The following is a 15,075-nucleotide window of genomic DNA, read 5'->3' on the forward strand; positions in this document are numbered from 1 at the left end:
TTAGAAAAATAATAATTACAATTTTAGAAATTATTTCGCCATGATTTTCTACCATAATAAGAGAATTGACTGTTATAGTAATCGCAGGTGGTCATAATTAAGTGAGACGAGATTTTATTCCAAAATAAGAGGATGTAATTATTACTACATACACACGATTTTATCATTTACAAATATTGAATTTCAAATTTTATCACTTACACTGTCGAAATCCAAACAAACAGTCAAAACTAATTATAATGATGCGATTGGTGAACAGTTTAATGATAATAATAATAATTCATATGTATATATAAAAATACTTGGAATGTAAGTAATTTAATGTAATCAAGCTTGATTTAGGTAAATTAATTTTCTTATATTTGAAATAGAAAAAGAATAAATAATATAAAGGGGGAAAAAAAAAAGAGTGTAGTTTGAATGTGTATTTTTGCAGTATAAGTAAAAAAAAGTAGTAGTAGTAGAAGTAATAAACAAGTCTCCTTCCTCATCTCTCCGTCGTCCGATCTTCTCCTCCTTCCCCTCTCAGATTTCTCCAATCCCCCTCTCCAGCGCGCCAAATACAAATCCCTCTTCTACTTTACCCACAAGGTACCTCCTTATTACACAAACATACACTGCTCACTGTGTGTGAAAACTATGTGCATTTTTGATCATGTACTGTTTATTTAGATGGATTTCATGAACTGGGTTGAGCTTTTCTTTTTTGGGTTCTGTAATTTTTTGTGGTTTTGTATCTGTGATTTGTCATTTGGGTGGTGAACAAATTTTCTTCTTCTGTTGTTGTTTTTTTTTTTTTTGGGGGGGGGGGGGGTTCTTATGTATGGGGCTAGGGTTTTTTAGGTTGCTAAAGGGATGGCGGACAGTCCGGGTGGCCATGGCGTTGCCGGTGGCAGCGGCAGTCACGAGAGTGGCGGTGGCGGTGGGGATCAGAGCCCGCAGTCGGGCGTGCGTGAGCAGGATCGCTTTCTCCCGATTGCGAATATTGGTCGCATCATGAAGAAGGCCCTGCCGGCGAATGGGAAGATCGCCAAGGATGCGAAGGACACTGTACAGGAATGTGTGTCCGAGTTCATCAGTTTCATCACCAGCGAGTACGCACTTAAAATGAAATGTTCGCTCATTTGTTTCAATCTGTACTTTTTTGTGTTTTGGATGTGCTTGAGCCCTTATTTTGAACGTGATTTGATTGTGCTAAAGATTGAATCGAGTTTTGGTTTTGGTGTTCCATTCTTTCCTTACTGCTGATGCTGTTCTTGATTCCTAAATATCAAACTTATATTGCATGAGAATTCACTGCATATTTTATATATTGTGTTTGCGTTTCCAACTAGAATATGTGATTGGTCATTGGTTGTGCTTCTGGTCTAGCACTGTAAATGTAGTCCATGCTGTCAAATTATTGAACGTATTGTTTTGGAAGCTTAATATATGTGAAATTGGTTAGTTCACTTTAGCTCTGACAAATTACTGCTTCTATGTTCATGGTGGAGGGAGGGGTGGGATTCATGCATACATGTGGATATTGATATTCTTAATGTTATAACTAGCTTTCATTGGCTTGTTGATTTTATTAGTAATCCAGTGGTATGCTTTGAACTAAAGGATGTGAAGAACTGGTATTCCAGAGAATTATTCATTGACCTCAGATAACTCTTTTTCTATGTCTTTCTGGATGATATGATCATGAGAGATGGATATGTTATTTGTATGCAGTTCATAGTGACACTTCTTTATGTTAACTTCTACAGTTTACGCGTAGATATTATATTTTTCTGCTTGCTCCTGAGGTTGTCCTTTTTGGTGTCTGTGTTTCGTCAATTGGCTCAGAAGTGGTGGACTATTTGAGAGTATTGGCCTTTCACCAATTAGCGATGATGTGACTCATTTTAGGTGCGTCATGCTTTTTAAACATGTTACCCTGTGAAGATGTATCATATAAGGTTAAGAGATAATTTAGGTTCTTGGGCAATACCTTAACGGGTTATATTCATCTATACGCTTGGAGGTCAAATATAAGTTGGTAACTTTTTAAGATATTCTGTAAGGAAGATAACAAGTGAAAAAGGGAGTAAGCTTCGCTTAGCATAACATGTGGCTAACTAGTTATGACGTGACGCAACTGCCTACAAGTCCATCTTCATATTGCCTCTCTTCTTTGATTCTTTAACCTTTCCTTCATCTGCACATGAATGCAAATTCTTTACAGCATCCACACATTTCATGGATATTTCGTTCTAGTTAATTGTGTTAGCTATTACCACAGAAGTAATTTTTGGTTGCTCTGATTGGGGATTATTCTTGCACTTCCTAATAATGGACTATACCCATGAATCTTCTTCCACGACTATACCCATTTCCCTAACCGCGGATGCAGAAATCTCTTGAATTGGCATCAGATTTGCTTATATCTAACTGTTATAATTTTAAGTTAGATATTTTACCTTGTCTTGCGAGCATTTGGATCTGTAATTGTCTTGCATAGATAAGATCAGGCTTGTTTTAGAGTTGTGGGTGACATTGTGTTGCATCTCCTGGTATCAGTTTTGTTTTCCCTCAGCATGTCAAAGCACTAATTTGAAACTCGGATCAAATAATAGTCTAAAATGTGAAGACTTTGCCATTAGCTCTTCCTCGACGCATATTAGACAGAGATAGTCATCCACAGCTTTCATAGAGGCGGAGGATATATGAAGCCTTCTAGAAGCTGTGAGAATACATTCAGTTTTGGAGCTTGGGTCAGGAGCATGACTGTATTCCATTAGGGATTTTGAAACTTGTTGAATAAAGTCAGAGAGTGCATCCTGAATGAAAATACAGTCACTTTCTCCAATTAGACAATAGGATAATATTTTTTCCATGTAGGTCACAATTAGTTTATCTATTATACAATAGAGGGAAGTTTGACTTTCCTTCATCCATGATATTAGCGAATTTTCATTTTGCCCTAGTAGCACATGAACTAGTTACCACATTCAATAAGGCGAGCCAAGAACGTAAGTTTTGAAGAAGGGATAGATAGCCCGGGGCAGAAAATGAGTTCTCTTGGACATTTTAGAGTATTTGCGAATTTCTGGTCCTTCTGTCCACTTGCAGCCACAACATCAGTCGTTCTAATTGAGCTAAATCTTGTATTTGGTTATTGGTTTATCCATTTGTTGTTTAAAAGTAATATACAAGAATAAGTTGATGCATCCATGTAGATCAGTGCACCACAAGAGTAAGTAGCTCTAGTGTAGCAAATGGTTGACTTGTGTAAAAGCTTTGAACGTAGTTTACATCCTTAATGCTGCTTTCTGTGTTGGGTTCATTGCCTCTGGACGGGCTGCCATTGTAGTAAATATTATATGGAATAAATCTATATTATCTACTATAACAACAATATTCCTTGATTCTGTTGCTATTAAATGACAGATGATTTGAACTCTCTGATTAACCCTTTCTGGATTATTCTAACTACCATATAAGCTATGAGTTTTTTCTTTGTCCTCAGAGAAGTCTGATTGAGCAGTTTTTTGAAAGCTTTAAATTACTATTGATCCTTAGTACTTGTCTTAGAAAAAGGATAAGGTTATTTTTGTCGTCCCACATGCAGCAGTCCGTATGCTTTTCTATTGGATGCTTCAGTATTTTGATAAATTCCTATCTCTCTGTGCATGAGTGTTCACAAGAAGATATATGTGACTAGTAATTGGTTGGAAAAGTAAGTTGCTCTGGCTGTTAATCTTTATGTTTCATGATTCACTTTTCATTTTGTTTCATATTTTTTTTGCAGAGCAAGCGATAAGTGCCAAAAAGAGAAAAGGAAAACAATTAATGGGGATGATTTGTTGTGGGCAATGGCAACTTTGGGTTTTGAGGATTATATAGCCCCGCTGAAGGCCTATTTGGCCAGGTATAGAGAGGTAAAAGAAGTTCCCTTATCGTTTCTGGTTCAATATTCTTCTTTGGTCTTTCATTTCCTCCTTAGGGAACCATCTCAACTCCCATGCTTTCATTTCTTATCTATATCTTTTCTTAGTCCTCTTTTGGCTTTTCTTTCCCATCTATAATTAAATGATAAACGAGTTCAATCTAACCCTCGCCTTTTTCCTCCTTTTGGGGTGTCTATGTTGATTTTGTGGAACGACCTCAATGTTTCAGTTAGAGGTAAGAAACTATGCATGTTATATGAACTTCCCTTACATTTTTTAGTTCGTTATAGTATGTAATAAATTGCGACCTATCGGCAGGGCGACACGAAAGGACCTGCTAGGGGTGCTGATGGATCCGCAAAGAAAGATACAATTGGAACTCAGCTGGGTTCTGATGCACAGGTAGCTTTTGAATTTATTTGCTGACATATACTACAAATATCACTCAGAAAAAAGAATAAAATTGTTTTCCTTATTTTCTCTGTGTGGATGACTTTCGCAGTTTGCTCATCAAGGTTCTTTTTCACAAGGTTTCAGTTACTCGAACTCCCAAATTGAATATTGAGTAAGTTTCCCCCTTCTCCTCACTCCCCACCAAATTAGAATAAACAAAAAGAGTAAAGAGGAGAATTCCATGTAAACATCATCCCTAATTTTTTCCTGCACCTGTATTTCCCTTGTATGTATAATTTGTTCTAATAATGCACCTTATGAAGATGCAATATACACTCAGCTCAGCATACTAATATATTTTTATCTACTTTCTGTTAATCAAAATTTTCACTTACTCCTATCTTTAGGCTTTGCCTATACTGCAGATTGTTGGATAATGGTTAACAAGTTATTTACATTGATTTCTGGTTTTGCTTCTCTCTGCCAGATGCTTTCAGCTTGTGCTCTTATTTTTTGTGTGTATCAATGTTGGTAAAAGAGAACATTAATGAATATTTACGGGCTATTCTTGGAATCTTCTGCAAACTTATATGCATTATTGTGCTGTGGTTGCTCAAAGATTACCAGCTATGCATAGAAGAGGGAGGAATGAATAGAAAATTCTCCTGCTGCTGATGGGTAGAATCAGATGTGTGTTGTTTGGCTTGTAGCTGAAAGAACTTCTGTGGTTTTGTTCAACAAAAATCTAAAAGTTTATTGTTTCCAAATGCTTGAACTACAGGCTAGATGAGAAAGGCAATCAAAGTAAACATTTCTGCAGAAGCATTCTTGGTATCTGATCTATTTTTACACAGTCTTAACATTGCATTGAACATTTGGAACAGTGTCGTAACAAGAGGCAAGTTTATGAATTTTATAAGATATTAGCCTAATAGTTTATGAATAAAGTTAGCTGGGGAAAACAAAGAATCTTGGAAGTCATATTACATCATTGTCTGAAAGGCGAATGAACAGCTTTGTAGTGCATTTGCATAGCTCCGCCCTCAGTTTTCTTTATTGATGCAATATTGGGGGGGGGGGGGGGTAGATAATGTTGTGTTAAGAGCACAATAGTATAGAACTGTGGAATGAAACTGCACGGACATTATTTGGTTTCTACCCTTTACGGTGTAATTGCTGAATATTGATTCTGCTGTGGGTTGGAGATTCTTATTTAATCTTTTCCATGGTATCTTGCTGAAATCATTTGCAATTTGTTTTGTTCAATGGCATGGAGAGAAAATACGTATATAAATAAATGGAAAGAAAGAAGGTTGGATGGTATAAGGTAGTTCCTGCAAGTTCCTAGAACTGGAAGAAAATAGATCTCAGTAACAATGCAGTTAGTCATATACTCCTGAAGGGGAAGCTCTGTTGGTTAGAAGCTTGGGAGGCCACCAGGAAAGTTAATAACATGCAAAGTGTTCAATTTTTCTGAACTGGTTTATCTTATGCAATTATATAACTGGAGTTCTTGAAAAATGGAGCTCTCTAAATCTGAACCACTTCCTACTTAATTACAGAACATATGATGTTGTTTCCTTCTGTTTTAGTAGTATAAGGTGCTACATTGAAGTACGAGTCTTGATGCTGCCTAGGAGACATTTTTCTGATGGCTGGTTTTTGTGTTGGCTTCTTTTCTTCACGAACATTAGTTTACTTTTCCTCGTTAAAACTCGTTTGTTTCTCCCAAAACCAAAAAAATGAAGTGGTGGTGCCTAAATTATCTTAAGTGTTGTCTCTTTGAAACTTTTGCAGCCAAGAGAATAGAATATGGTCGGCGCCAAGCAACGAGCAAGGATCCAGCTCCCCGGTGCTGAGTTAATCTCAGGATATGGCGGTCAGTTGATATTGGTTGATGTACCTGGAATTTTATACCCAACTCCTCTATCAAAGAAGTATGATGATGTGATCTTTGTTTGCTAGTTGTTATCTGTAAATCCTGATATTAAGTTATGAACTCTACATTCTGCTCATTAATTTGCTCTAACATTTGGAGGAGAGTGACTACTAACTCGGGGAATACATGGACAAATTTCTCCTCAGCAATGCTTTGCTGAAGAAGATTTTTTTGCCGTATATTTTCCACTCAGAGAGTGTTAAGTTGGTACATCTTATAAAATATTTTTAGAATTAATAAGACGCCATATTATATTTTACAGAGATAGTCTTGAAATATTCGGATAAAATAAGATCATGAAACTTTTATAAGCCTGATTTAGAGCTCATTTAAGCCTTGAAGATAGAATTTATAAGCTTCTAATATCTTATTATTTTGCTTCCGTTAAGTTTCTTCTCTAAAGATTACCAAAAACACTTGGAACATTTTATAAATCTCAAAAAGAAATTATGAAAATTTATAAGATAGCAGAGACAGTATGGGACAACAAAATTGCTATTTCTTGACTTATAAAATCTATACAAATGGATGGCATGAAAGGGAACCAATCCATCATCATCAATCAATTGCATGGAATGTTACATTCATCACATACATTGATTTGCTTTTCTATTTTTAACTTAGTTTGAGTTAGAATTTTCAGTGCTTGTTAATCAGTAAACATTAATCGCTCTCCTTTTTTTTTTTAACACTTAATAAAATAATTAATTACAATTATCTTCTTGAGGACAAAATGCTGTTACTATCCACATCTCTTTTTTAAAAGAAATTAAAAACTTATTTTAGAAATTAGGATTTGATGGTTACATTTTTTTTAATTAGCAAAAAAGGAACAAAAGGGTGGGGGTGGGGTAAGCCTGTTAATGGATAGGATCCTATCCTATTTAGATCCAAACCGCAAAAGGACCTAGATAAATTAACTTGAACTTAGACTCTGCTCAATTCATTTTATCCCATTTTAGACTCATGGGTCTCTAGACCCGACCAAATTTAGTGTTTGGGTCTATCAGACCTAGACTTAATTTTTTTTTTGTTTTTATTTTTTTTTTCTGTAAATTATAGTAATTAAATTAATTTTTATTTTTATCCATAGTTTATAGAGGTGTTCAATTCGATTAATCAGATCGATTTTTTGAAAATCAAAAGTTTAGACGTACCAAAAAAAATTGAATTGAACTAATTGAATATTTTTTGGCTCAGTTCGATTAATAATCGAATTAGCGGATTCATAAGAAAAAATATCTGCCAGTTAATTATTTTTTAATAGTTTTTTAGTTTTAATTTTATATTTAAAATAAGTAGAAAATTAAATTATATTATTATAATATAATATATATTTATAAATTATAAATATAATTTATATGTATTATTATATTTTATAAAACTATAATATATTTATATAAATATATTTTTTAATTTCGGTTATTGAGTCTGTATGGTTTGATTGTATCAATTTTTTTTTTGAATAACCGAAAATCAAAGTGAGTTTTTGGTTCGATTTTCAGTACGAGTTGAAAATTCAATTCAACATGTTTTCGATTGGTTAACCGAATTTTTAACACTTTTCATAAGTTATCAATAAATTTAAAATTATTGAGATTGATACATAAATAACTCCTTTTTTTTTTATAAATTTTCTAAAATAATATATCATTTATTATACTATTTACAAAATAATCTTATGAAAATATTACACGATAAATAATGTTATGGTGTCTCAAAAGAAAACTGTTCACTTGAAGTTAGATCGATTAATAAATAATAATCCAATTGAATAACGAAGAAAAATAAATACATTTTTTTTATCTAAATTGGGTACATAAGACTCATAAGTATTGATGAGTCTCTAGATTTAATCTATATTTTTTTTAATGAGTTTGAGCTTGAATTTAATAATATTTATGAGGTCTAAATTTAAATTTTAGAATTAATATATGAATTTAAATAGAGTTTTATCCTATTCATTAACGCCTAGCAGTGGTGTTAGATGATTGGGAGATTAATCACAAGGACAGAGCATAGCAGAGCACAGAAGGATTGGGTGTGTGTAATTGCAGTTATTTTTTTATATTGGTACAGAAAAATCAGATACAGGGAGTGGGAGTGGGGGTGGGGGTTGGGGGGGGGGGGAATGAGTGAAGTGGGCAGGGCATGTGACATCACGTGGCAATGTAGAAGGAGCACGTGAGAATCACGTGAGGTGGATGATTGATTTGCTTGGACTTGCAGCAGCTACACTCACTCACATACATCCCTTCTTTTATGCCTACAACCATCTTCAACACCCCCCCCCCCCCTCTCCCCCCTCTAAATACTAAATACATACACACACAATTACCATTTCGTTTCCGTATTAACAATCCTCTGATATTGGAGAAATATTTATCAAAACGATCGTTAATTTTATAAAATACTTTGTAAATTTTCAAACAACGAAAATATATTCATTATTATAAAAAATCTTGTAAAAGTCTGTTATAATTTATCCTTAAATTTAATAAATTTTATAAAAATAGGAAAGAAAATCGTTAATCCTCACGTTCTACAGAAAATACAATAATAAAATGAAAGTTTTTAATTCTTATGAAAAACTCTTATCTAGATCAAGTTTGATAGGAACAAATCAATCACAGAGTAAGTGTGATACATTTATTATATGATTGATCATTTTTTCTGAACTGTACATCAACTTACACAACAAGTGTATTCGATCAGATTCGATTTAGTTTAGAATTTTTCAATTCTTGCTGAAATATTTGATTTGGGGAGAGAGTGGGGGGTTGGGGTGGAGAATTACAAATATAGCCCAGCCAACTCAGAGCATGAGGGGTTCCAGCTAGCACCACCAATCCCCATTATTCCCCGCATCTCACACCCAGAACACATTCCACTTCATTTCCCATTTCTGTTCTTTTAATTTAAAAAATAAAATCTTATAAAAATTTCTGGTCAACGGTCAAATGAAACATAATATGAATTGACAAAAATGCCCCCGAATTGGGAAACAGCTGGCCACGTTACATTATGGAGGCAGGGGGATAAGAGAGAGAGAGGAGGAGACAACTACAAAGGGGCATGGAACATATTGCTCTCTCTCTCTCTCTCTCTCTCTCACTCATCATTCTCACGTCTCCAATTTTCTCCATAAACACCCCCCCCCCCCACCCCCAACACACATTATCTATATTTATATTATTCAATCCAATAAAAAAAAAATTATTCGTATACGATATCTTCATTAATGAAAACGCACTAAAATACCATAAATTTTAAGAAAATATTCGAGCAAGATAAAGACTCGCACGATTCGCAACAGATGAATCTGTTGTAAATTTACATCACTCAATTTGTTACATCATTTCATGTGATTGGTCTGGTTCGAACGGGATATGCTGTAGACGACCCCACATTTAAAAAAGCAAATATGCAATTCATTCTAATAATTTGTGGTATTTATTTAATATAATTTTATTAACTTAAGTATTAGAGAATTGTAATTAGAGTTTACAGCAACGTTCCATCATTGGAGAGTGTGGATTAGGACTGGTGCAGCAAAAGCTATGAAAAAAAGCAAAAGGGATAAAATTTCAGTCCATTTTACCATAATAATTTAATCTTTGATTGATTCATATGTTTTTTTATTTTATTTTTATAAATTGATAAATTAATAATTAATTGATTTAGTTGACCAAATATTTTTTTGTTTGACCAAAAATAAAAAAAATAAATTTTGGTTTAATAAATTAGATTTTAGTAAGTTTACTTTGAATTACCATTATTTATTAACAAATGATAATTAAAATTAATATAAAATGATGGGCCTACGAGAGAGCAATTAGCCCAAATAATTGGAAAACCATTCGGGTCAATGGGCTGGCCCATTAACTTCGACCCACAGGCCAATATCCATCCACTTTCATATGGACTAAAGCCCACCATCAAAAAAAGAAAAATTGAATAAAAAAGAAATTAGAGAAATTGAATCGAAATAAATTAAAAAAATTAAAGAAAAAAAAAAGAAATTGAGATAAATAAAAAAGAAAAAAAGAAAAAAAGGAAGTAGTGAATTGGTTCCACGTGCAGTGAGAGTAGTGGACAACTCAAACGTACGTCACAGTCAACAAAGAAGACAGCTAAACAGCCGTACCAAATGAAACGACACCGGTTTGTACACAACAGAACGTGGGGGGCTGTACTGTGCTATTCCTTAGTCCTTACTACTCGTGACTGCTCCCATGTAACATATATAGCTCCACCCCATGTCTTTTGATTCCCCGCCGCCGCCGGCTCTTTTTATTTTATAATTATTATTACAAAATTAATTACATTTTATTCCACTACATGAATAAATTTATTTTTTATATATAAATATATATATACACGACATTGTAGTTGATTAGTTTTCGTTGTTGTTTTTAATTTTGATCGTGACAGTTAATTATAAAGAAAAATAATATTTCTTTTGTCAGGTCTGATTTTTGATTTTGTATGATGAGCATTGTTTGTAATTCTAGAGAAAATAAGATTCAACTTTTCTTAAAAAACGACGTTTTGATATTACTCGATCATGAAAATACTTAAATTTCAATTTTAATTCATTACGCCAATGGAAAAATTTTAATGATGGGACGAGAGGGTACTTACGTGTTTATGATATTTCATTCTGCATATATAGTGTACTATGGTCAGTTCAAAATTAAAATATTTATAATACTGCATGATATGATTTATGTCACGTCAAGACAATACAATTAATGAATTTAGCAACGAAAATTTTATTTGCTAATTAGCTCGACTCTAATTTTATCCTTTTTTTTTTATAGTTATTGACCAATTTTCTTGTTACGAAAACATCACTTTTCTTAAAAAGCGACATTATCGATCTTCTATAATTTCTGTTAATTTTTTTTAATTGTAATCTAAAATTCTATATCAAATTAAATAGGTGTTTTTATATAAATCCCATTTTTTTAAAAATTTATTGGTAGTCCATAAGAGTCAATAATGAGTTGTGAATGGTGGGTTTTATTTTCTTTGTTAGAATAATTAATGAATGACTATTCCAATCAATATTGCCAAAAAAACCATCATATCCCCCACCTACAACTATTAAGATCAAAAGCAACGATAAATAAAAAGAAAAATAACAAAATACAAACACATAATTTTTTTTTTAATTACAAAATGGAAAAGTAGGGACGAGAGCCCACAAATCCGTTAGGCAGGATTGTACGTGTAGAATAGAACAAATCGTAGTTGACTTATTGTTTCTAAGAATCAATGCCTAATCACGTGAAAATCAACATACAGGTCAAGACGTGTTAGCAAGAATCAAACACACGTTGTGGGTGTACCAATGTTCGACCATAACGAACCACTAGACCATAATGGTTAGTCCCACGTGCAAACATGGTGTTACATATTTGATGCTTCCTCACAATTTATTGAAGAAAATTTTTCCACCCCTCAATCAACTTTTACATGTATTACGTGATTAATCGCTCTTATTACACTGAAATAGCTAGTCACCTTTACCCAAACTCAGGCCAGCTCAGAATTTTCATTTAGACAGTTAAATTAATATAGGTAGAGTAAATATAACCAGCTGGTTGGGTTCGGATTTGTGCTAACAACTTTCTCAAAAGTTCAAAACAGCTATGTAATGAATAAATGCAGTGTAAGAACAAACCAAAAACCCCAATGTACATACTGTATATGTGTTTTTTTAGTGTGTGTTGTGTGTGTATACATACATACATACCATATATATACATGTTAAACATGAAAATTTACCTAAAAAAAATAGGGGCAATGAGTGAAAGAGAGAAGACAGCACATTGAAGTTTGATGTTGGCCTCAACCCAAAATCCATCTGTCTGCCCTTCTGTCCTCCTCCTTTAATATATTCTCATACATCCCACCACATTACTCATACATCCTCACACTCTTACTCTCATTCAACCACACCCCCCCCCCCCCCCCCCTCTCCTAGTTTATATATATAGACACACATATAGTCCCACCTCTCCTCCTCCTCCACCACCCCCTAACATATAGATACACATATACATACAAAACACACACAACACACTTTCTTGCAATACCATGACCATGATGAGTAGCAACAACAACAACAGCAATGGCAATGGCAATGTCCAAAACATGGGTGACACGACTTTGACCAAAGTGTTCGTGGGAGGGCTGGCTTGGGAGACTCCTAAGGAGGCCATGAGAGAGCATTTCGAGAAGTACGGCGAGATTCTCGAGGCCGTCATCATCTCCGACAAGCTCACCGGCCGATCCAAGGGCTACGGCTTTGTACGTAATTGTATATAACACCAAGGTGTGATAGAAGATCTGTTTGTTTATTTATATGAGATGTAATGATTGTTCTGTGCCACATCCTAGGTTACTTTTAAGAATGCCGAGGCCGCCAAGAAGGCCTGTGAGGAACCCACGCCGATCATCAACGGCCGTCGAGCCAACTGCAACTTGGCCGCGCTTGGGGCCCGCCGCCCTAGGTCGTCCTCCACCACCAACACCACCGGCGGCGCGGCCAACAACCCCCCTCCTCAACAAGGTAAACTAAAATATCCTTTTTATGTTTTAAATTACTGTGTGTTTTAATTATTGGTTGAATTGTGATCAAGAAATGTTGTTCATCACATGCAATATATATATATGTCTCTTGATTTTTTTTCTTTTACAAAAATTATTGTGAATTTTGATAGAGAAATTGTTGCAATTAATCACTTGGATAACAAATAGTTGACCGATAATATGTATAGCATAAAGTAATTATTTATTAATTTTACTTATGCCGAGAAATTAAAATAAAAATTCCAATCCAAAAAATTAAATATATTATTTCTTGTCCTATTTTGAAGGAGTGAATGTCGGACCAAGGGCTGCAGCATCGACACCACCTCCGAACCACATGCAATGGTACTATCCGACAGGGGCACCGGCCGCAGCTGCGGCCGCGACAGTTTCCCCTTTCCACCATCACCACCACCACCACCCCCAAGCCGTTCCTTTCTACGGCTACTCACCGACGTACATTGCAACAACGGACATGAATTACAACCACGTAAGTACATGTATTAAACTTACATCTTCAAATAAATTGAGGATGCAAAGACGTTCAATGCATGTATCGTATCATGTCATAGACATGTAGAGTAATTTTCAAAAAAATCGAAAACAATCACAATCATTGATCACTTAAAGTGTCCATTATAGAAACTTGTTAATAATTTTTGAATCTCGAATTGAAATTTGAATCCATAAAATTCTTGACAGATCGAGTCTTGATCCCAATAAACTTGTCCTGCATCGAACATGTTCCCATTCAAATTGATTTTAAGAAAATATTATATGTCGTTGGCTGGTTGAACGACTGATCCTTCATCATTTTTCATCCCCTCTGTTTCGTAAAGTGTCAATTTACTAAATTTATCGATGTGCATTAATTTCAAAATTTCTTACCAAAATTACATTGTATGAAAAATAAAAATAATGCCTTATGGATATTTTTTTTATAAATTCCCAAAAAACATAGAATAACCAATGATATATATATATAAATAAAACATTGTTTGTGATGTGCAGAAACTAGGTTTCAATGGTGGGTCCTACATGAATGGGCATTTTTACCCAGGGCAGGCTATGGTGGGGGCGAACACACTGATGCCAATGTACCCACTCTACCATTTCCACCAATCACATACAATGGGCCTTCCGGCCCAATTGTACTCAGCTGGCCCAATACCCACTGGCCCAGCCCTCATGTCCAAGCCCACATCCATTGCCCCTCCTAATGCAGGTAAACACACACACATTCCATACATACATACATACATACATGAAATAGCATGCTTGTCACCTTTTATTTATTATTATATAGCTGAAAAAAAAAGAAAAGGTAAAGAGAAGAAGAATCTTTGAACACATGGTCCAAAGTGAGGAGAACATGAGCATGTGAATGGGTAATGGAGTGAGCAGGTAAAAACAGTTGGCTCACCAATTAAATACTAATAACCATGCAACTTGCACATCAATTATTCTATTCTCTGTAAGAAAAAACCCATCTGTCATACAGTGAGTATCACGCCACATCAATCATGATGATGATGATGATATGTATAGAGATATGTATGATAGTGAACTGATAGTACATATATATTACAGTTTGCCTGGCTGTGGAATGAATAGGTACAACAGCAGCAGTTGGGCAGCAGAGGTGAAGAAGCTTTTGCAAAATGGTTAGGATGAATAACACAAAGAGGAAAGAGTGCTGCTCAGACCAACATTATTATCATATATCTGCAGTGGCTCTTCTTTCCAGACCCCCCCTTTTTTTTATTTTTTATTTTTAATGTATTTTTAGGAATTATTATCTGATTCATTCATTATTATTATTGTTATTATGTGTATCTCTAACCTGCTTGAGATGCACATGTGGTGCATGCAAGCATTTAGACTAAGGAAAAATATTGTAACCTTAATTTGGCCATGTAATGATTTCATTCTCATCATGTCTTAATTGTGTGAGATGGTTTTCATGCATGCTAATTGATGTTATTCACTCAACTCAACATAGTTTATTATGTATATTTGGTAATTTAGATGAATATGCTGATAATGATACAAATATAGTTGTTTTTTGGGTAATAAAAGAATTTCAAGTGTTTTAACTATATCCAATTGCACTAATTAATCAGACAAATTAAGGTCTTATTTTTCATTACTAATTAGAAAAAAAAATAGAATATTAGGAATGGAAAATAAATCGATGGGGTTAATATTTTTACTAGTTATATGTATTAA

General features: G+C 34.2%; 2 protein-coding genes across 5 annotated transcripts; both read left to right on the plus strand.

The window, feature by feature from the left end:
- Positions 1 to 443: 443 nt before the first annotated feature.
- On the plus strand, positions 444 to 6,322 carry LOC105180125 (nuclear transcription factor Y subunit B-1). 3 transcript variants are annotated; one of them, XM_088882733.1, is made up of 6 exons: positions 444 to 591; positions 834 to 1,094; positions 3,776 to 3,914; positions 4,233 to 4,316; positions 4,417 to 4,479; positions 6,105 to 6,322. In XM_088882733.1, exons 2-5 carry the CDS (start codon positions 856 to 858, stop codon positions 4,477 to 4,479), a joined length of 525 nt encoding a protein of 174 aa, XP_088738859.1. In that variant the 5' UTR covers positions 444 to 591; positions 834 to 855; the 3' UTR covers positions 6,105 to 6,322. The 3 variants fall into 3 exon arrangements, 1 of the variants encoding a protein (XP_088738859.1); XR_016066433.1 differs by lacking the exons at positions 4,417 to 4,479; positions 6,105 to 6,322 and adding an exon at positions 1,831 to 1,893 and having other exon boundaries at positions 3,776 to 4,149; XR_016066434.1 differs by lacking the exons at positions 4,417 to 4,479; positions 6,105 to 6,322 and having other exon boundaries at positions 3,776 to 4,149.
- A 5,925-nt stretch (positions 6,323 to 12,247) lies between these two features.
- Positions 12,248 to 14,783, plus strand: LOC105180123 (putative RNA-binding protein ARP1). Of its 2 annotated transcripts, none has more exons than XM_088882732.1 (5): positions 12,248 to 12,564; positions 12,655 to 12,826; positions 13,134 to 13,336; positions 13,858 to 14,071; positions 14,437 to 14,783. In XM_088882732.1, the coding sequence occupies exons 1-5, from the start codon at positions 12,352 to 12,354 to the stop codon at positions 14,454 to 14,456; spliced, it is 822 nt and encodes a 273-aa protein (XP_088738858.1). In that variant the 5' UTR covers positions 12,248 to 12,351; the 3' UTR covers positions 14,457 to 14,783. The 2 variants fall into 2 exon arrangements, with proteins under 2 accessions (XP_088738858.1, XP_088738857.1); XM_088882731.1 differs by having other exon boundaries at positions 14,461 to 14,783.
- Positions 14,784 to 15,075: the final 292 nt, after the last annotated feature.

Source organism: Sesamum indicum, linkage group LG7 (assembly GCF_026168435.1).
Source record: "Sesamum indicum cultivar Baizhima isolate 11 linkage group LG7, ASM2616843v1, whole genome shotgun sequence".
Taxonomy (NCBI): Eukaryota; Viridiplantae; Streptophyta; class Magnoliopsida; order Lamiales; family Pedaliaceae; genus Sesamum; species Sesamum indicum.